At 39.2% G+C, this 22189-nt stretch overlaps 1 protein-coding gene across 1 annotated transcript in view; it reads right to left on the bottom strand.

Moving 5' to 3' along the window:
- LOC126174873 (selenocysteine lyase-like) overlaps nt 1–22189 on the bottom strand; it is a 181726-nt gene that overhangs the window by 18822 nt on the left and 140715 nt on the right. Inside the window, exons 6-7 of the mRNA XM_049921285.1 lie at nt 3758–3976; nt 3381–3561 (exon numbers count right to left, since the gene is read on the bottom strand). Coding sequence (XP_049777242.1) covers nt 3381–3561; nt 3758–3976 — 400 coding nt within the window. The remainder of the gene's footprint in view (nt 1–3380; nt 3562–3757; nt 3977–22189) is intronic.

The following is a 22189-nucleotide window of genomic DNA, read 5'->3' as shown; positions in this document are numbered from 1 at the left end:
CTGTCTGAAATAAGAAAGCTACTTTCCAGACGCTCTAAAATATGCAGAAGTGAAACCATTATTTAGATTAGGCTCTAAAGAAGATATGAGAAATTACTGTCAAATTTTCCTTCTTCCTGTGTTTTCAAAAATAGTTGAAATGATCACTGCAATCTAGATTCAAAATTTTTGTCGCAAATTTAATATAATCTCAAAAAATAAAGTTGGCTTCCATAAAGGCAGAAGTACAATTTATGCAACTAATGCATTCATAAATAAAGTTAGTTCCACATTAGATACATCACAAAAAGCTGCAGGGATCTTCTGTGACTTATGCAAAGTGTTTGACTGTAGGAACCACTCACTATTATCATATAAAATGCAAAAATACAGAATCACAGGCAGTGCCTTACAGTTGTGTACATCATGTTTGACAAAGAGATAGCAAAGGGTAGTCATAACATCAGACAAAGGAAAATACTCTTTGAAATGGAGAATTATCTCACAGGGGTTCCACAATTCTCGGCCCAACCCTTTTTCTTTTTTACATAAATGACTTACCCACAAATGTAAATCATCATTCAGTTTTATTCTCTGATGACACATCAGTACTGATATAAAATAAAAATGCAGAAGAAATTCCAGAAAATGTCAAAAAACTCTAGAAAATCTTGATATTTGGTTCCATCTAAATGGCCTAAAACTAAATATTTCAAACACACAGCTTATGCAGTTTAAGAAAAAATGTCAAAAATAAATGATATTCATGGTGTGCATGGAAGTCTGGAACTAAACGAAGCAGAATGTGTTACATTCTTAGGAATGCAGTAGGACAGAAATATAGCATGGTTGTCTCATATAGACTATTTAAAAAATAGACTGAACAGCCTGTCATTTGCTATGTCAATCTTTGCCAATGTCACTGCCATAGAAACGAAAAAGGTAGTGGGTAGTGTACCATAGCTACCTTGAGGCAAAAGTAAGATAAGGTATTGTCTGTTGGGGAAATGCAAACAATTTGACAAAAATATTAATTTTATGAAAAAATTACAAGGAACATGTGTAGTGCAAAGCCAAAAGAATCTTATTGGCCACTTTTAAGAGACCTAAACACAGTAAGTGTTCCCTCATTGTATTTATATGAAATAATTCTTTTCAGAAATAATAATCCAAAATTGTATCCTCCAAATAACTTATTAGAGCTTGGATATCAAACTACAAACAAAGGAAGTTTCATGCTTCCTACAAAAACTCAATCTTTTCGCACAGACCCCACAATATATGGGGACGAAAATACACAGTAAGTGGTGATGATCTGACCATTTCAGCACAATAAAAATTAATAGGATATATATTCAGGTATTTTATAGTTCTAATAAATGTTGTAGTCTATGTACAACCTGTTATACACTCCTGGAAATGGGAAAAAGTACACATTGACACTGGTGTGTCAGACCCACCATACTTGCTCCGGACACTGCGAGAGGGCTGTACAAGCAATGATCACACGCACGGCACAGCGGACACACCAGGAACTGCGGTGTTGGCCGTCGAATGGCGCTAGCTGCGCAGCATTTGTGCACCGCCGCCGTCAGTGTCAGCCAGTTTGCCGTGGAATACGGAGCTCCATCGCAGTCTTTAACACTGGTAGCATGCCGCGACAGCGTGGACGTGAACCATATGTGTGGTTGATGGACTTTGAGCGAGGGCGTATAGTGGGCATGCGGGAGGCCGGGTGGACGTACCGCCGAATTGCTCAACACGTGGGGCGTGAGGTCTCCACAGTACATCGATGTTGTCGCCAGTGGTCGGCGGAAGGTGCACGTGCCCGTCGACCTGGGACTGGACCGCAGCGACGCACGGATGCACACCAAGACCGTAGGATCCTACGCAGTGCCGTAGGGGACTGCACCGCCACTTCCCAGCAAATTAGGGACACTGTTGCTCCTGGGGTATCGGCGAGGACCATTCGCAACCGTCTCCATGAAGCTGGGCTATGGTCCCGCACACTGTTAGGCCGTCTTCCGCTCACGCCCCAACATCGTGCAGCCCGCCTCCAGTGGTGTCGCGACAGGCGTGAATGGAGGGACGAATGGAGACGTGTCGTCTTCAGCGATGAGAGTCACTTCTGCCTTGGTGCCAATGATGGTCGTATGCGTGTTTGGCGCCGTGCAGGTGAGTGCCACAATCAGGACTGCATACGACCGAGGCACACAGGGCCAACACCCGGCATCATGGTGTGGGGAGCGATCTCCTACACTGGCCGTACACCACTGGTGATCGTCGAGGGGACACTGAATAGTGCACGGTACATCCAAACCGTCATCGAACCCATCGTTCTACCATTCCTAGACCGGCAAGGGAACTTGCTGTTCCAACAGGACAATGCACGTCCGCATGTATCCCGTGCCACCCAACGTTCTCTAGAAGGTGTAAGTCAACTACCCTGGCCAGCAAGATCTCCGGATCTGTCCCCCATTGGGCATGTTTGGGACTGGATGAAGCGTCGTCTCACGCGGTCTGCACGTCCAGCACGAACGCTGGTCCAACTGAGGCGCCAGGTGGAAATGGCATGGCAAGCCGTTCCACAGGACTACATCCAGCATCTCTACGATCGTCTCCATGGGAGAATAGCAGCCTGCATTGCTGCGAAAGGTGGATATACACTGTACTAGTGCCGACATTGTGCATGCTCTGTTGCCTGTGTCTATGTGCCTGTGGTTCTGTCAGTGTGATCATGTGATGTATCTGACCCCAGGAATGTGTCAATAAAGTTTCCCCTTCCTGGGACAATGAATTCACGGTGTTCTTATTTCAATTTCCAGGAGTGTAGTTATAAGCTTGAAGAGTCTCCTGTACAATAAATCAATGGTATGTATGTATGTATGTATGTATGTATGTTATGAGAAAATAAAATTCTGATAGGATCAGGTTAGGAGATAATACACTAAAAGTAGTAAATGTGGATCAGGTAACTAATGAAGAGGTACTAAACTGAATTGGAGTTAAAAGGAATGTTTAATGCCTAGCCCTACTAAAAGAAAGAATTCATTAATAGGGCACATCCTGAGGCATCACAGATATTCCTAGGTTGCTGTTCCATAACAATTTTTGCCATCTTTTTTCCCCTGCTGTACCTCATTATCATTACCATCATCTAGACTTCTGAAAGTATTTTTTTGGCAGTTAACTACTCAGATTTGCATATTTTTGTCTTCTATTAGACCTTCACTGTTGGTATATATCTGACTGTGTACTACTGTAATCCAGGTAATATTCCTATAACTGTATCCTCTCTTGAAGAATGACGTAGCCTTTAGTTCCACAAGCATCAACTTATGACTAACTTTCCATGCTTATTTCAGCTGAAACTTGTTAAAGCAATTTCTTCTGCTACATACCTGACAACTGCCCAAGAGCATGGCAGGCAGAGCCAGTGCTGGCTCGCAGTCGAGGGCACTCTGCCAGTATAGCGGGGCCCGTAATCCCTTGTCGACATACAGAGACACTACTTGTATTCGGAAGTCTTAAGGATGTGTCTTTAGGTCGACAATTAAATTCAACCATGTTTCCAAATGCTTCCTGAAAATTACAGATTCATACACTTTTGTGGAAGTATAATTTTAGACTGCAAATACGTCTGGTACTCTTAAATGTAGTATCTACTATTGGATAATAACTACAGTGTTTCTGATATTAATGTCACAAATACATTTACTAGTGTCAGGTGATGACTGTGAAACAGTTTCCCCATAACCTCAAATGTGAAACAATTTACCTCTAACCTCTGCTCAAGATGGTCTCTGACTTGTTGCATTTTGGAAGTCAGTTCTGGAAGTAATTTGTGTGCAAGTCTTGCAGCTTCTCCTAAACCTACTGCCATTGCAACATTTTCAGTGCCTGGTCTAATGCCTTCTTCTTGTCCACCACCATAAAGTAATGGTTGTAGTGACTTCTTGTCTTTTGTTACTAACGCACCTATTCTTGGTCCATAAAACTGCAAACACAAATAACCATCATTGCAACGGAAATATTTATGAAAGTTTCATCAAAAGCATAATGGTACCTAAGAATTAATGAGTTTAGTACTACAGTAACATAAATCTAAAGCACAAGAAAAGATATACAGATAGCCTCAATCAACTGCAAAATAATTCATGTGACTTTCTTCCAAATAAATCGTTAAGATATGTCATTTATACTACAAGCAAAATTATACCACTCTGAAAGCCTGTGACACTCAAGTGATAAAACATGTTCAGAAATCTAAGAAGAATGATGATGTAGTAGAGGGAAGAGACTAAACTATACTATCTGCAAAAACCACAGAGGAAGTACACAGAAGTTTAAGGTTAGGTTGCATCTTTCAGCCATTACTGTTTCATTTGTCAGAGAGATCATCAATGCACACTTATGCAATGTCATTTGGGGATGACTGATTCAATTACTAGAGGTGGAAGAAGGTTTCAGCATCAGTGTCTGGCCAGAAGGGGGAAGATGGATGTGACATGAAGTTACTGATCAGGCACTGACCCCAAGTCCTATGTTAAACTTGAAACCTCTCCAAAGTATTTCATGGAATGACAGCATGTAACACAGTTTATGACAATCCATCAGTCAGATGGGGACATTAAATTTCAAATCTCCGGTGGTGCTAATGCAGATGGAATAGGCTATTGTTGGCACCCCGTTTCTTTCTATGTAGTCATCACAGTCACTCTTGACACACACTTCCACATCAGACACAGTACACACAAAAGCTGCATAAAGGGGATTTCATTGAAATGTTTGAACCACATATTAGCCACATAGAAAGTAACATAATACTTGTACACTGAAGAAGTTGTGAAGCAAGAGAGAGAAAGCCTCAAGAGGAGGAATTGAACTACGGGAGGAACTAATTCTAATTCTATCGTGTACACATGACTTCCATTCTGGTCAAAAATACGCAACACTTTGAAGAACTGCTGAATAGAATGAACAGCCTAGTTCACAAAAAACATTGGTTATGGATAAGTACATCTCAATCAACATGTACAAAGAGTAGTAGAAAGGAGAATAATTACTAACTCAACACAAAAATTGGTTTAGATAAAGAAGTAAGCAGCAAGATTACACAAAACAGCTGAAAGAAGTGTAGCAGATAAAGAAAAGGTTCTTCAGCAAAAGAGCTCTGCAATAATGAAAGACTGAGATACAATAGTTGAAAAAGTTACTGGAAATATACCTGTAGACATAGCACTGTGTGGAGGTGATATGTTGGCTGTAAGAATATAAGCGAATACAATAGAACAATGAAAGCGCTGCTGCAGAAAAATGTTAATAAATAAATTGACAGGTAACATAACAAAATGAGTAACTATTAGAAGGTATAGACAAGGAAGAGAGGGTATGGAAAAAATTTATCGCAAGATGAGCAGTTTAGTAGAATAAGCATCAAGTCATTCAAGAACAGTATTGGATAATTCTTCCTAACTCGTGCTACTGCTTTCATCTCTATATTACTACCACCCCAACCCCTAAATAACATTATATTTATTATACACTTTTGGTTCTTCTCCAGGCTGCTTAGTACAATGTGTATTCCATACAGAAACTTGAAGTTCAAATATGAAAGCTAGGAGGCATACAGGCATAAAATTATATTTCTTATAAACTGAACAATGAAGGCATGGATGAAAGGAATGCAGTCAGGTTACCGATCATAGATACAGTGGAACTTTGATTTTATGTTCTCCGATTTTACATTTTTATGATTCTACACCATAAATTCGTTGCCCATGTGAAATTTTACATTTCTTCCTAGTAAGGCTGTTGTGGAGAGAGGAGACGTGAGAGAGGAAATGCTGATGTAATCCATGTTCGGTGTGCCAACACAACTTGCAACATTCAGCTCCATCGCACATTTATGATACAACTACTGCTGTGTTGCAGCGGCAATGGAAAAACAAAATAGTTGACGCGACGCATTCTGGACCGAGCCAATACGTGACGAAGGGGCCCAGCCACCACCTTCTCTTGTGCTACTTGTAACTCAGTCTCATCTTTTCACGTGTATTTTGAATTTATTGTATTCAGCAACAATATCAATCATCAACGTTTTAAATTCAAACCCTGAGTCTTGAAGAATATGCTTGGTCATAATCGAGGAAACATCACCCATTGCCGGCTAGTGAAACCTTATTGGCTAGCAACTTGTTAAGTCACCCAGTAGCCAAAACTGCCACCACACCACACCAACACACATAAAATGAGGTCGCCTACTGGGTGTGTGGATAGGGGGAGTGCCCTTCAACGACAGGCATACAGATACAGCTGAAAGCATTTACTGAACTGCTGACAAAATACTTTTCATGCAGATGATGTGCTATGATCAGAGATATCACATGGAAAGAGAACAAGGGTTTTGTGATAGCACATTTTAAAGACTTTCATGTTCAAATCTGATACAATAAAATTGCAGCAACTACAGCACTATTCACATATATACTTTGTGTCACACACACACCACACGCAGTAGATCGTAAAGATTAGCAGCGGTGATACAGGGAATGAAGCGAAACTGTAGCACCTGAGGTTTCTTTCAAATTTACATTTCACACGTGTACAGAAATTCACTGAACTGACTTCTAATACGCTTTTAATGTTAACTGAGAAAGTAAACTCACTTTTTCATGTGTCTGTTTCTCTCATCCCGCCTAAAATAATGCTTTAACGATGATGAGCATATGAAATACAGCTTGTGGGAAAAGCAGTAAACAAAAACAGCAATGGTGACAAAGTTTGTCATTAAGCAGATGTTCGCATTCATGCTTATGGTTTAACCATTTCACTGCTGTGATGTTTTTTGTTTAATTCAACATGTTCATCAATTTCTGCTTTTTTCCAGGTGACCACAAAGTATGATCTCTCAAAATCATATGTTTTGAATGTATAATTTGTGGTCATAGCATGTCAGAAAAATAGCTCGATTACCTTGTACGCAGATACCAATTTCAATTTTTTAATGAGTTTTTACTAGCTATTATACATCCGTGATTTTTTAATAACTGATGAAATTCATTACCACAAATTACTGTATAAACATTGTGTCATACATTTAATTTCCTTCACTTAGACAGATTTTATGCAAAGTATTGAGGAAAATTGCGATTTTTAATCATATATGCCAATTACAGGTGTTGTTACTCGTATTCTGCATTTTCCTCAGTATTGCATTTTTTAAGTCTGGACCACATGAAAACATAAAATAGGGGTTTCACTGCATTTTAATTTTGGTGCCAGTGATAAAATTAGAAAGAAAATACTGCACCTAGGCTCCAATCATCACAGGCTGCTCTAGTTTGTTGTTCAGACACAGTAGTATGTGGGGTACCAGTTTAAGCCAAGAATGAACTGGACAAGTTAGGTACAGCCTTGGAAAGAAGTCTGAGAAAACTGTTGTACCAATTAACACTTCAGACAGATGTAGTGGTAGCATATGTTCAGAGAGCTGCACACAAACTCTAACTCAAACCTTACAAAGCAAGAACAGTTCAGGTACTGCTCCTCAACATCATTACTGAAACCGGCTATTTCAAGTCTGCACATAATGGAGAGCTTGATCCTGTAACTATCTATTTTGATTACATAATTTTCTTGTCTACTTGTGTGTCTCTTGGGTACAAATTTTGAAATTTATTTTACACTAGCTTCTGTATGAGCCAGATACCTTAAATTTTAAACACAGCTCAGAAATGTCTTACAATATTAACCCACTTTCTTGTCTGTCTGCTACATCTAGATCCCAGAGGTGAGGGAGGTGGAGGTGAAAACTGTTGGTGATGCCTGAAATCTCAGCTGCCCTGGAGTACTGGCATATTGTAAGGTTAAAATCAGAATGCATTACAGACAGCATGATTGGGATTCTAACATGGCTGCTACATGGCACTACTACAAACTTAGAATACCATTAGACCTTTTGAATAAGATACAAGAGCTTAAAATTTCAATTTCATTTCCAAATGTATATGTAGCTATGTACATTCTTTAACACTCTTCCAGAGAATGTAACTGTAGCAGCAAAGTCATTCAGTTCTCTAGCTTGTGTTAAAAATTGCACCCAAACAACTAAGCATCAACAACATCTCACAGATTTGGGGACCTTGGCAACTGGATATAATTGGGCAAGGCAGTCAGACTTTTATGCTGTGATTCAAACATTTGCTGAATGAAAGGCTCGCAAACAGTCGCTGACAGTGTTATAGGTAAGAAGGTTACATTATGCTACTCCTTGCACAATTCATTGCAGTTGACATGTGATGTGCTGATGTCTGTTTACTGAAATGTGTGGGCAAGCGAGAGAGAAGCAGGGACAGAACACTATCACAGACATTTCGTCACTGTACAAATCAGTATAATACTCAGCCCTTTGTTCTAAAGAAGAGTTAAAGTATGTTAAATCAATTTTAAAAAATTAAATGGATCATACACATAATTTACAACAATTCATTATTAAGTGGCATCTGAAGTTGAATTGGTAAGTTTGTCGGTCTTATCGGTTTCCTTTTTTGGCATATGGGCCTCTGTCCAGCAGTCATTCAGTTCCCTAGCTGTGGTGGTCTTGGGTTCCTGATAACTGGCTTCACCACTACTTTTCAAACCAATATTTATCACTATTCTTTCACTCTCCTACTCCATGAAAGCATCATGGTGCTGGCAATCTTTCTTGATACATTTAGGCTTTGCACATTCACTGATGATTCATCAGATTGGTGTGTTAGTTCTTTCAAAGCCACAGTGGGAAGGAGTATTGTAATAATTGTTTCTAGTTTTGTGAAATAACAGAGTGTATGAAATTAAATAATTTTCGTAATACACCAATATCCAGCACATCGTTTTAAACTTGTACTGGGCTGAAAGAAACTGTATGTTGAAGAAAAAAAAAGTGCAGAAAGGACTTCACTGCAAAATGAGTGTGAAGTTTAGAGTCGATCTTAGCAATGACAAATCACGCAAGACTGCTACAAACTGTTTCCTCTCTATGAGATTATTGTAATTAAATAGTATGAAAATTGAAAATATATTTATAAATGTTATTTAAATTTCTAGCTACCACAGTCTATTCTAATTCTGATTGAAGATGTATGTGGAAATCAGAGAAGTGAATGCATAAAACGAGCCCAGAGAAAATTTACCTCCTGGAGGCAGGAAATTTAACTTTCAGTGTCAGTTCTGTAATTAGGTAGCCTGTCAATCAGCACTTTTGTAGAAAAACAGTGTTACATATTTTAATACCTGAATCTAGGTAAATAAATTTCATAGACGATATTCTGTGCTTGTAATAACAAACTAAGTTCAGTAGTTGGTTCTTTAATCATTACAACAAAACCGGAATAACCATTAAAACAAAACCATCTAAAATTAGACATTTGCAGACACAGCATTGCTGATAAGTAGCTGTTATATTCATGTCCTCTGTGACATAAGAAAATCAGGAATAGTTACTCTGATACACCCTTACATAACTTTTCTCCTCTGTGATGGAACACTGAGTGATTTCTTCAGGGGCATCGGCTTTCTAAATACAACACAATGACATGTCACATACTGCATAATTTCTTTGAATGTTTACAGACTGTATTACACATAACAATGTATCCTACATGCAACTGAACATAGCGTTGTTAACAGCCGTTCGAAGATACACACATGTATATGATCACATGCTCTGATTCAACCTACTGCACCATCAACAACTAATAGTTTATTCGAATTCTGCTGGCAGTATCTCATGCAATGTATAGTATCACAGTATAAAATGCATTTGTGAACATACACTTAGGTGACAAAAGTCATGGGATACCTCCTAATATGTCAACCTTCCTTTTCATGGCATAGTGGAGCACCTTGATGTGGTATGGGTTGAAGTAGTTGTTGGAGGTCCCCTGCAGAAATACTGAGCCATGGTGCCTCGATAGCCATCCATAATTGTGAAACTGTTGGCACTGCAGGATTTTATGCACAAACTGACCTCTCGATTATGTCCCATTAATGTTCAATGGGATTCATGTCCAATGATGTGGATGGCCGAATCATTTGCTCAAATTGTCCAGGATATTTTTCAGAGCAATCATAGACAATTGTGGCCTGGTGACAAAACATCATTGTTTGGGAATATGAAGTCTATGGATTGCTGCTAATGGTGTCCAAGTAGCCAAATATAACCATTTCCACTCACTCAATGATCAGTTCAGTTGGGCCAGAAGACCCAGTCCATTCCTGAAAACACACCCCACACCATTATGGAGCCACCACCAGCTTGCACAGTGCCTTGTTGACAACCTAGGTCCGTGGTTTCGTGGCATCTGTGCCACTCTCAAACCCCACCTTCAGCTCCCACCAGCTGAAATCGGGACTCAACAAACAAGGTCACTGTTTTCTAGTTGTCTAAGGTAAAAGCTGATAATGCTATGAGTCCAGAAGAGGCACTGCAGGCGATGTAGACAAAGGCACTCATGTCGGTCATCTACTGCCACAGCCCATTAATGCCAGATTTTGCCGCACTGTTTGCGTACGTACCACATCAATTTCTGTGGTTATTTCACACAATGCTACTTGTCTGTTAGCATTGACAACTATAAGCAAATGCCACTGCTCTTGGTCATTAATTGAAGGCCATCGGCCACTGCATTATCTGTGGTGAGAGATAATGCCTGAAATTTTGTATTCTCGGTACACTCTTGACACTGTGGCTCTCGGAATACTTAATTCCCTAACGACTTCCAAAATGTAATGTACCATGTGTCTAGCTCCAACTACCATTCCGCATTCAAAGTCTGCTAATTCCCGTCATGTGAGCATAGCCACATCGAAAACCCCTTCACCTGAAGAAACTGAATACAAGTGACAGCTCCGCCAATGCACTGCCTTTTTGTACCTTGTGTACGCGATAATACCTTCACCTGTAGATGTGCGTATCACTATCATATGATTTTTGGCACCCCGGTGTATATGATTAGTGTTTAATAAGAAATTATATGTATTCTATATTTCATCCCAATGAGTATTTTTTGTGTATCCCAATATTTCCCAAATAATGTTTAAATCATGTCAAACCTTCTTTAAAATAACAATAAAATTTGACTGCTGTATTTGAGGGTGGTGCTGTATCATATGTTCCATCCTGGTCTAGTCCTGGCTCTCAGCAGCCTTGATTGCATGTGCCCTATGTTTGTTTGAACCCTTACAGATACTTCCATATCTATTAAAAAAGAAACAATCACAAATTTTCAGAACTATCCATAAGGGACTAGGAAAATTTATTTTATACTTTTTAGTCTCATTTAAAACTTGTTATAGTAAAAATTTATTTTTATTTAAATAATCATTTTGCTGTAGCATGGCTGCATTAAGTGGGGTACATAAATTCATAGCGTAACTGATGTTGACATTCTGAAAATTGTTGGTTACATCAAAGAATCTGTGCACAATGTGAAAACAGAGTGTTGTTTGCAGTTAGCGCAACATTTATTATTGAACAATTCTCACCTCACTGAACTGTAACTTCTGGTAAATATGTGAACAATACACTGCAAACATTTTTTGAGAACTAACAACTAACAAAAAGAGCTACTGCTATCTCATGCAGGACTACGCAAGAGCACATACCATCAACAGTCTATAGCAGAATTACAAGGTGTTTTTTGATGACAGGACAGTTCCAATTGCCAATTAAAGTACAGACATCAAGCAACAGCACCTGAATTGGTCAGCTGATGCACCACTGCTACTTTGTATAGTTTCAATATGAGTTGGCGCACAGCTCCCTGGGCAGGTGCTCCTGACGAGCAGTCTGATACACTGAATGGTGCAACAATTTTCTCTAAGTTCACCTTGAACTCATCTAGTTTATTCTTGGCTAAATACAATACATAGAGAGCCACACTAAGAATCATATTAGAACAATAAGCAAGAAAGAGTGTTACCTACAGCCATACTGGTTCCCACACAGAGCCAGGGAAAGCAATTAATGATACAAGAAATGCCCTGTATTTTCTTTCTTTCCAAGTACACTTATCAGCTAGAACATTATGACCACCTACATAGTAGCCAATATGTCCACCTTTGTGGACACATCCGAGATGTGTCTGATCGGGTTCTGATCTGGCTAGCTGGGGTGCCACCACATCATCAAGTGGAACTCACCACTGTGTTTCTTGGATTGCTCCATCACAATCCTGGCCTTGTAACATCGCACATTGTCTTGTTGAAAAATGCCACTGCCTTCGGGAAACAGGATTGTTATGAAGGGGTGTACATAGTCTGCAACCAGTGTACGACACTCCTTGGTCATCATGTTGCCTTGCACAAGCTCCACTAAACCCAAGGATGTCTATGTGAATGTTCTCCAGAGCATAATCAAGTTGCCGCCAGCTTGTCTCCATCCCACAGCACAGGTATCGAGGAGCTGTTCTCCTGGAAGACAATGGATTTGGACCCTCCCATCAGCATGATGAACAAGGTATCAGGATTCATAAAACCACACAATGCTTTGCCACTGTGCTGATATGCAGTGCCAAGAGTCTTGCATCAATTTCAGTCACAGTTGCCAATGTCGTGGTGTTAACAGTGCCACATGCATTGGTCGTCAGCCAAGGAAGCCCATCATTAGGAGTGTTCAGTGCGCTGTGTGTTCACATACACTTGCACTCTGCCCAAAATTATGGTCTGAGGTTAGTTCTGCCACACTTTGCCACATGTCGTATTTTACCAGTCTGCCCAGCCTATGACATCTGTAATGAGAGGTGGCCACTCAGCACGTCATCTGGACATGGTTTCATCTCCGTTTCTACACTTGTTAAAGACACTCACTACACCACTCCCTAACCACCTGACAAGCTGTGCAGCTTCTGATATGCTTGTGGCCAACCTCCGAGCCATCAATGTGCCCTTGGTCAAACGCAGATAAATTTAAATTTATCCATGTTATATCGATGTTGTTTGAGGTCTGCAACTGTATTACAAGATTGTCTGGAATAATTATATACTGCTGCAGTCATTTTTTACTTATATTTTATTAGCACAATGCATTTCGGCAGAATGCTACAATCATCAGGTGCATTATACAGTTACTTACACATCAGTTGATAGGTTATGTACATTAGCTGTGTGTGCTGGTGGGGTTAAGAATCAAAAAATGAATCTGTTTGAAAGTATAAATCTGTTACAGAGTGCACATTATGCGAATAGCATGATTAGTTCATATAAATTAATATTTTTACTTAAATTTTTGATGGCGATTTCATTTTCTGGCACACGGAGCACAGTAACAGGTAAATCACAACTTAGCATTTTCACAAACATAGTCCCCCATTAACAACTTTCCAAAGAGTTTTAAAATCTAAGATAAACTATTTACAATTTCAAAGACAGAAATATATACCTGTAGTGAAGATGAAGACTTTTATCTAGATGTATTGGGAATATGGAGAATGTTACATGGATACTTAATGAAAACTATTCTGTCAATGAAATAAACATTCGATGTTGAAGTTTTTGATGAAGTTAATATTATTACTTTTGAGCTTATCATTTAATAATACATCTCCATGTGCTGTGCCATGAATGAAGATTTCCAGTTCTTCATGTAAGTCCATTTGGTGTCCCTTATCCGTTTTATGTAATATATGAAAATCATTCTTAATATCATGGAATGGGTGGCCTGTGTCTTATGTTGGCCTATGTGTTTTATGCTGATCTATTGTAATTTTCTCCCCCAAGAACTATGGACCTTGCCGTTGGTGGGGAGGCTTGCGTGCCACAGCGATACAGATAGCCGTACTGTAGGTGCAACCACAACGGAGGGGTATCTGTTGAGAGGCCAGACAAATGTGTGGTTCCTGAAGAGGGGCAGCAGCCTTTTCAGTAGTTGCAGGAGCAACAGTCTGGATGATTGACTGATCTGGCCTCGTAACACTAACCAAAATGGCCTTGTTGTGCTGGTACTGCGAACAGCTGAAAGCAAGGGGAAACTACAGCCCTAATTTTTCCCGAGGGCATGCAGCTTTACTGTATGGTTAAATGATGATGGCGTCCTCTTGGGTAAAATATTCCGGAGGTAAAATAGTCCCCCATTCGGATCTCCGGGCAGGGACTACACAGGAGGAAGTCGTTATCGGAGAAAGAAAACGCGCGTTCTATGGATCGGAGCGTGGAATGTCAGATCCCTTAATTGAGCAGGTAGATTACAAAATTTAAAAAGGTAAATGGATAGGTTGAAGTTAGATATAGTAGGAATTAGTAAAGTTCGCTGGCAGGAGGAACAAGACTTTTGGTCAGGTGAATAGAGGGTTATAAATACAAAATCAAATAGTGGTAATGCAGGAGTAGGATTAATAATGAATAAAGAAAATAGGAGTACGGGTAAGCTACTACAAACAGCATAGTGAACGCATTATTGTGGCTAAGATAGACACAAAGCCCACGCCTGCTACAGTAGTACAAGTTTATATGCCAACTAGCTCTGCAGATGATGAAATTGATGAAATGTATGATGAGATAAAAGAAATTATTCAGATAGTTGAGGGAGATGAAAATTTAATAGTCATGGGTGACTGGAATTCGGTAGTAGAAAAAGGGAGAGAAGGAAACGTAGTAGGTGAATATGGATTGGGGCTAAGAAATGAAAGAGGAAGCCGCCTGATAGAATTTTGCACAGAGCACAACTTAGTCATAGCTAACACTTGGTTCAAGAATCATAATAGATGATTGTATACATGGAAGAAGCCTGGAGATACTGACAGGTTTCAGATAGATTATATAATGGTAACACAGAGATTTAGGAACCAGGTTTTAAATTGTAAGACATTTCCAGGGGCAGATGTGGACTCTAACCACAATCTATTGGTTATGAACTGTAGATTAAATCTAAAGAAACTGCAAAAAGGTAGGAATTTAAGGAGATGGGACCTGGATAAACTGACTAAACCAGAAGTTGTACAGAGTTTCAGAGAGAGCATAAGGGAACAATTGACAGGAATGGGGGAAATAAATACAGTAGAAGAAGAATGGGTAGCTTTGAGAGATGAAGTAGTGAAGGCAGCAGAGGATCAAGTAGGTAAAAAGACGAGGGCTAGTGGAAATCCTTGGGTAACAGAAGAAATATTGAATTTAATTGATGAAAGAAGAAAATATAAAAATGCAGTAAATGAAGCATGCTAAAAGGAATACAAACATCTCAAAAATGAGATCAACAGGAAGTGCAAAATGGCTAAGGAGGGATGGCTAGAGGACAAATTTAAGGATGCAGAGGCTTATCTCACTAGGGGTAAGATAGATACTGCCTACAGGAAAATTAAAGAGACCTTTGGAGAAAAGAGAACCACTTGTATGATTATCAAGAGCTCAGATGAAAACCCAGGTCTAAGCAAAGAAGGGAAAGCAGAAAGGTGGAAGAAGTATATAGAGGGTCTATAGAAGGATGATGTACTTGAGGACAATATTATGGAAATGGAAGAGGATGTAGATGAAGATGAAATGGGAGATACAATACTGCGTGAAGAGTTTGACAGAGCACTGAAAGATCTGAGTCAGAACAAGGCCCTGGGAGTAGACAACATTCCATTAGAACTACTGACGGCCTTGGGAGAGCCAGTCCTGACGAAACTCTACCATCTAGTGAGCAAGATGTATGAGACAGGCGAAATACCCTCAGACTTCAAGAAGAATATAATACTTCCAATCCCAAAGAAAGCAGGTGCTGACATGTGTGAAAATTACCGAACAATCAGTTTAATAAGTCACAGACGCAAAATGCTGACGCGAATTCTTTACAGACGAATGGAAAAACTAGTAGGAGTCAACCTCGGGGAAGATCAGTTTGGATTCCGCAGAAATGTTGGAACACGTGAGGCAATACTGACCCTACGACTTATCTTAGAGGCTAGATTAAGGAAAGGCAAACCTACGTTTCTAGCATTCGTAGACTTGGGGAAAGCTTTTGACAATGTTGACTGGAATACTCTCTTTCAAACTCTGAAGGTGGCAGGGGTAAAATACAGGGAGCGAATGGCAATTTCCAATTTGTACAGAAATCAGATGGCAGTTATAAGAGTCGAGGGGCATGAAAGGGAAGCAGTGGTTGGGAAGGGAGTGAGACAGGGTTGTAGCCTATCCTCGATGTTATTCAATCTGTATATTGAGCAAGCAGTGAAGGAAACGAAAGAAAAATTTGGAGTAGGTATTAAAATCCATGGAGAAGAAATAAAAACTTTGAGGTTCGCCGATGACATTGTAATTCTGTCAGACATCAAAGGACTTGGAAGACCAGTTGAACGGAATGGACAGTGTCATGAAAGGAGGGTATAAGATGAACATCAACAAAAGCAAAATGAGGATAAAGGAATGTAGTCGAATTAAGTCGGGTGATGCTGAGGGAATTGATTAGGAAATGAGACACTTAAAGTAGTAAAGGAGTTTTGCTATTTGAGGAGCAAAATAACTGATGATGGTAGAAGTAGAGAGGATATAAAATGTAGACTGGCAATGGTAAGGAAAGCGATTCTGAAGAAGAGAAATTTGTTAACATCGAGTTTAGATTTAAGTGTCAGGAAGTCATTTCTGAAAGTACTTGTATGGAGAGTAGCCATATATGGAAGTGAAACATGGACGATAACGAGTTTGGACAAGAAGAGAATAGAAGCTTTCGAAATGTGATGCTACAGAAGAATGCTGAAGATTAGATGGGTAGATCACATAACTAATGAGGAGGTATTGAATAGAATTGGGGGGAAGAGAAGTTTGTGGCACAACTTGACTAGAAGAAGGGATCGGTTGGTAGGACATGTTCTGAGGCATCAAGGGATCACCTATTTAGTATTGGAGGGCAGCGTGGATGGTAAAAATCGTAGAGGGAGACCAAGAGATGAATACACTAAACAGATCCAGAAAGATGTAGGTTGCAGTAGGTACTGGGAGATGAAGAAGCTTGCACAGGATACAGTAGCATGGAGAGCTGCATCAAACCAGTCTCAGGGCTGAAGACCACAACAACAGCAACTATTGTAATTGTTAGTGTGTTAAGCATTTATGTGTTCATTATATCTTGTTTGGAAGTCTCTCCCAGTTTGGCCTATTTTACATTTAATAATAAAATCTATGTGCCACATAGAGGCATTGCAATAGGCTGAAGCATAACCACCTTGAGCACAAATCTCTTGCCACAAAATCAAGCTCTATGGATAAAATCATTTACTATAAATGTTATGTTGATGATACATTACTCCTAGTAGATTGTGACACAAATGATATTAACAACATATTCAAAACTCTCAATAAACAAAGTAGTAATATAAAATTCACAGTGGAATATGAGAGCAATGGTATCATCAATTTCCTTGATCGAAACATCAGTAAAGAAAACAACTGATACAGCTTCAAAGTTTACAGGAAGGCAACAGCAACAGATACCACAATACACAGCTCATCCTGTCACCCCCACGACACACAAAGTTGCTACATAAAGAGCACTAGTTACCAGAGCCAACAATATACCAATGGATAAATATGCACATCTTGATGAGCTCAGCATAATAAAGCAAATAGCTTCAGCAAATGGCTATGCTGAAGTATTAATTGATAACATTAAGCAAAAATGGAAAAACAATGATAAATCACTTCCCATACATGAAATGAAAAAGAAACCCATGGCTTGCATACCTTTCACAGGCAAACTCTCCTACAAAATAGCAAACATTCTCAGACCACACGACATTAACATTGCCTTTACAACACACAACTAACTGTAACACACACACTGAGACACAATATACTCACACAGACTGATAAACAGTCACAAACAGGCATCTATAAAATAGTATGTAATACCTGCAGATCTCTTTATATAGGACAAACTGGGAGAGACTTCCAAACAAGATATAATGAAAACATAAAATGGCTCTGAGCACAATGGGACTTATCCACTGAGGCCATCAGTCCCCTAGAACTTAGAGCTACTTAAAACTAACTAACCTAAGGACATCACACACATCCATGCCCAAGGCAGGATTCGAACCTGCGACCGTAGCAGTTGCGCGGTTCCAGACTGTAGCGCCTAGAACTGCTCGGCCACCCATAAATGCCACACATAAATGCTTACCACACTAACAATTACAATAGACCAGCAATAGCCACCCACATAAAAGACAGAGGCCACCCATTCCATGATACTGCAAATGATCTTCATATATTACATAAAAATGATAAGGGACACCAAATGGACTCATATGGAGAACTGGAAATCTTCATTCACGGCACAGAACATGGAGATGTATTATTAAATGATAAGCTTGAAAGTAATAATGTTAACTTCTTTAAAAACATCTCCAACATTAAATGTTTATTTCATTGACAGAATAGTTTTCATTAAGTACCCATGTAACATTCTCCATATTCCCAATACATCTACATCAAAGTTTTCATCTTCACTACAGGCATATATTACTGTCTTTGAAATTGTAAGTAGTATATACTGCTACAGAGGAATCCAGACTTATCCCTTTGTGAGGATGACTCATTATTATTTGTACATATAAATATCAGGTCATTAAGAAACAAAACTGATGACCTGAGTTTTTTGTTAGGAGGGAACAAGAATATTACATTATGTATCAATGAACACTGGTTAAATGAAGACCAACTGCAGTTATATATACCCCCAAGCATTGATTTAGTAACAGGTTATTGTAGACCAACACACAACTATGGGGGATCCTCTATATATGTTAGTAGTGGTATAGATTTGGATTACAGTGCCCTTAGTGTTAATGATTACTGTATAGAAAATGTACTGGAAATAGCAGCAATGTTACTGCCCAAGTTAAAACTCATAATTGTGTCTGCATACCGCACACCTGATAATGATGTTGAAGTATTTGCACAGGCCTTACAGAAACTGATCTACACCTCAATGTTGTTGTTGTTGTTGTTGTTGTTGTGGTCTTCAGTCCTGAGACTGGTTTGATGCAGCTCTCCATGCTAATCTATCCTGTGCAAGCTCCTTCATCTCCCAGTACCTACTGCAACCTACATCTTTCTGAATCTGCTTAGTGTATTCATCTCTTGGTCTCCCTCTACGATTTTCACCCTCCACACTGCCCTCCAATGCTAAATTTGTGATACCTTGATGCCTCAGGACATGTCCTACCAGCCGATCCCTTCTTCTAGTCAAGTTGTGCGACAAACTTCTCTTCTCCCCAATCCTATTCAATACCTCCTCATTGGTTACGTGATCTACCCACCTAATCTTCAACATTGTTCCATAGCACCACATTTCGAAAGCTTCTATTCTCTTCTTGTCCAAACTATTTATCGTCCACGTTTCACTTCCATACATGGCTGCACTCCATTCAAACATTTTCAGAAATGACGTCCTGACACTTAAATCTATACTCGATGTTAAATTTCTCTTCTTCAGAAACGCTTTCCTTGCCATTGCCAGTCTACATTTTATATTCTCTCTACTTCGAGCATCATCATTTATTTTGCTCCCCAAATAGCAAAACTCATTTATTACTTTAAGTGTCTCATTTCCTAATCTAATTCCCCCAGCATCACCCGACTTAATTCGACTACATTCCTTTATCCTCATTTTGCTTTTGTTGATGTTCATCTTATATCCTCCTTTCAAGACACTGTCCATTCTATTCAACTGCTCTTCCAAGTCCTTTGCTGTCTCTGACAGAATTACAATGTCATCGGCGAGCCTCGAAGTTTTTATTTCTTCTCCCTGGATTTTATACCTACTGCAAATTTTTCTTTTGTTTCCTTCACTGCTTGCTCAATATACAGATTGAATAACATCGGGGAGAGGCTACAACCCTGTCTCACTCCCTTCCCAACCACTGCTTCCCTTTCATGCCCCTCGACTCTTATAACTGCCATCTGATTTCTGTACAAATTGTTAATAGCCTTTCGCTCCCTGTATTTTACCCCCGCTACCTTTAGAATTTGAAAGAGAGTATTCCAGTCAACATTGTCAAAAGCTTTCTCAAGTCTACAAATGCTAGAAACGTAGGTAAGTCGTAAGGTCAGTATTGCCTCACGTGTTCCAACGTTTCTACAGAATCCAAACTGATCTTCCTCGAGGTCCGCTTCTACCAGTTTTTCCATTTGTCTGTAAAGAATTGGTGTTAGTATTTTGCAGCTGTGACTTATTAAACTGATAGTTCGGTAATTTTCACATCTGTCAACTCCTGCTTTCTTTGGGATTGGAATTATTATGTTCTTCTTGAAGTCTGAGGGTATTTCGCCTGTCTCATACATCTTGCTCACCAGATGGTAGAGTTTTGTCAGGACTGGTTCTCCCGGGGCCGTCAGTAGTTCTAATGGAATGTTGTCTACTCCCGGGGCCTTGTTTCGACTCAGATCTTTCAGTGCTCTGTCAAACTTTTCACGCAGTATCGTATCTTCCATTTCATCTTCATCTACATCCTCTTCCATTTCCATAATACCATAATATTGTTCTCAAGTACATCGCCCTTGTATAGACCCTCTATATACTCCTTCCACCTTTCTGCTTTCCCTTCTTTGCTTAGAACTGGGTTTCCATCTTAGCCCTTGATATTCATACAAGTGGTTGTCTTTTCTCCAAAGGTCTCTTTAATTTTCCTGTAGGCTGTATCTATTTTACCCCTAGTGAGATAAGCCTCCACATCCTTACATTTGTTCTCTAGCCATGCCTGCTTAGCCATTTTGCACTTCCTGTCAATCTCATTTTTGAGACGTTTGTATTCCTTTTTTCCTGCTTCATTTACTGCATTTTTATATTTTCTCCTTTCATCAATTAAATTCAATATTTCTTCTGTTACCCAAGGATTTCTACTAGCCCTCATCTTTTTACCTACTTGATCCTCTGCTGCCTTCACTACTTCATCCCTCAGAGCTACCCATTCATCTTCTACTGTATTTCTTTCTCCCATTCCCCTATGCTCTCCCTGAAACTCTGTACAACCTCTGGTTTAGTCAGTTTATCCAGGTCCCATCTCCTTAAATTCCCACCTTTTTGCAATTTCTTCAGTTTTAATCTGCAGTTCATAACCAATAGATTGTGGTCAGAGTCTACATCTGCCCCTGGAAATGTCCTACAATTTAAAACCTGGTTCCTAAATCTCTGTCTTACCATTATATAATCTATCTGATACCTTTTAGTATCTCCAGGATTCTTCCATGTATACAAGCTTCTTTTATGATTCTTGAACCAAGTGTTAGCTATGATTAAGTTATGCTCTGTGCAAAATTCTAACAGACAGCTTCCTCTTTCATTTCTTAGCCCCAATCCATATAGCCACCTCGATAAGTGGCCTAAATATAGGATTTTAATTTTTGGTGACATAAATATTGACATAAGGCAGAACACACCTAAACTACTTAATCTTCTGAATATGCTAAGATCACATGACCTGCACTGCATTAATGAAAACCCAACAAGACAGTCTGCCTGCCTTGATAATGTAATCAAAAATGTTGAGACAAATCGGTATGAACTAGGGCTATTCAATACTCTATTTTTATCAGACCATAAAGGTATTTGGTTAAAATTGATAACAAAAGAGCCAGCATCTGTCTCTAATAAAATTAAGTACATTAGGCTTTTGAATGAAGAGAATATTGATAACTACAGAACACAAATAAAGATGACGAATTAGAATTACATTGTGCTGGAAAGTAATCATATTGAAAAAGTGTTTACATTATTCATTAGTGCATTGTCAGATACATTTAAAACTTGCTGCCCTAAAGTAATGAGAAAAAATAAGGGAACTATGAGGTAACATGGTCTCACATCGGTGCATAACTGCTTCACACCTGACCTACAAAGGCTCAGAACTCTGTTAATGATTTCCTATGACAAATCAAAAAATAATGAAGCCGAAAAAGCAAACTACATAAGTTTGAGGAACAAATAAAAGCCAGAAATTAGGTTAAGCAAGTGCAAGGCAAATGATGATTATATTAATAAGTCCCAAAATAAATGCAAAGCATCCTGGACTGTTATCAAGACTCATCTGGGTAGAAATAAAGATGTTAACAAAAATAATTCATGTGATGTTTGTATCACATCGGATGATTTCAACACCTCCTTCATTAATGCTGCCAGTATGAATAACAGTGCTGCAAATGAACATATTCATAAATGTGACAACAGCCATATCTCAAATAATAGAAATTAATT

The sequence above is a fragment of the Schistocerca cancellata genome, chromosome 3, assembly GCF_023864275.1.
Source record: "Schistocerca cancellata isolate TAMUIC-IGC-003103 chromosome 3, iqSchCanc2.1, whole genome shotgun sequence".
Classification (NCBI taxonomy): Eukaryota; Metazoa; Arthropoda; class Insecta; order Orthoptera; family Acrididae; genus Schistocerca; species Schistocerca cancellata.
This window is presented reverse-complemented; position numbering and strand designations above follow the sequence as displayed.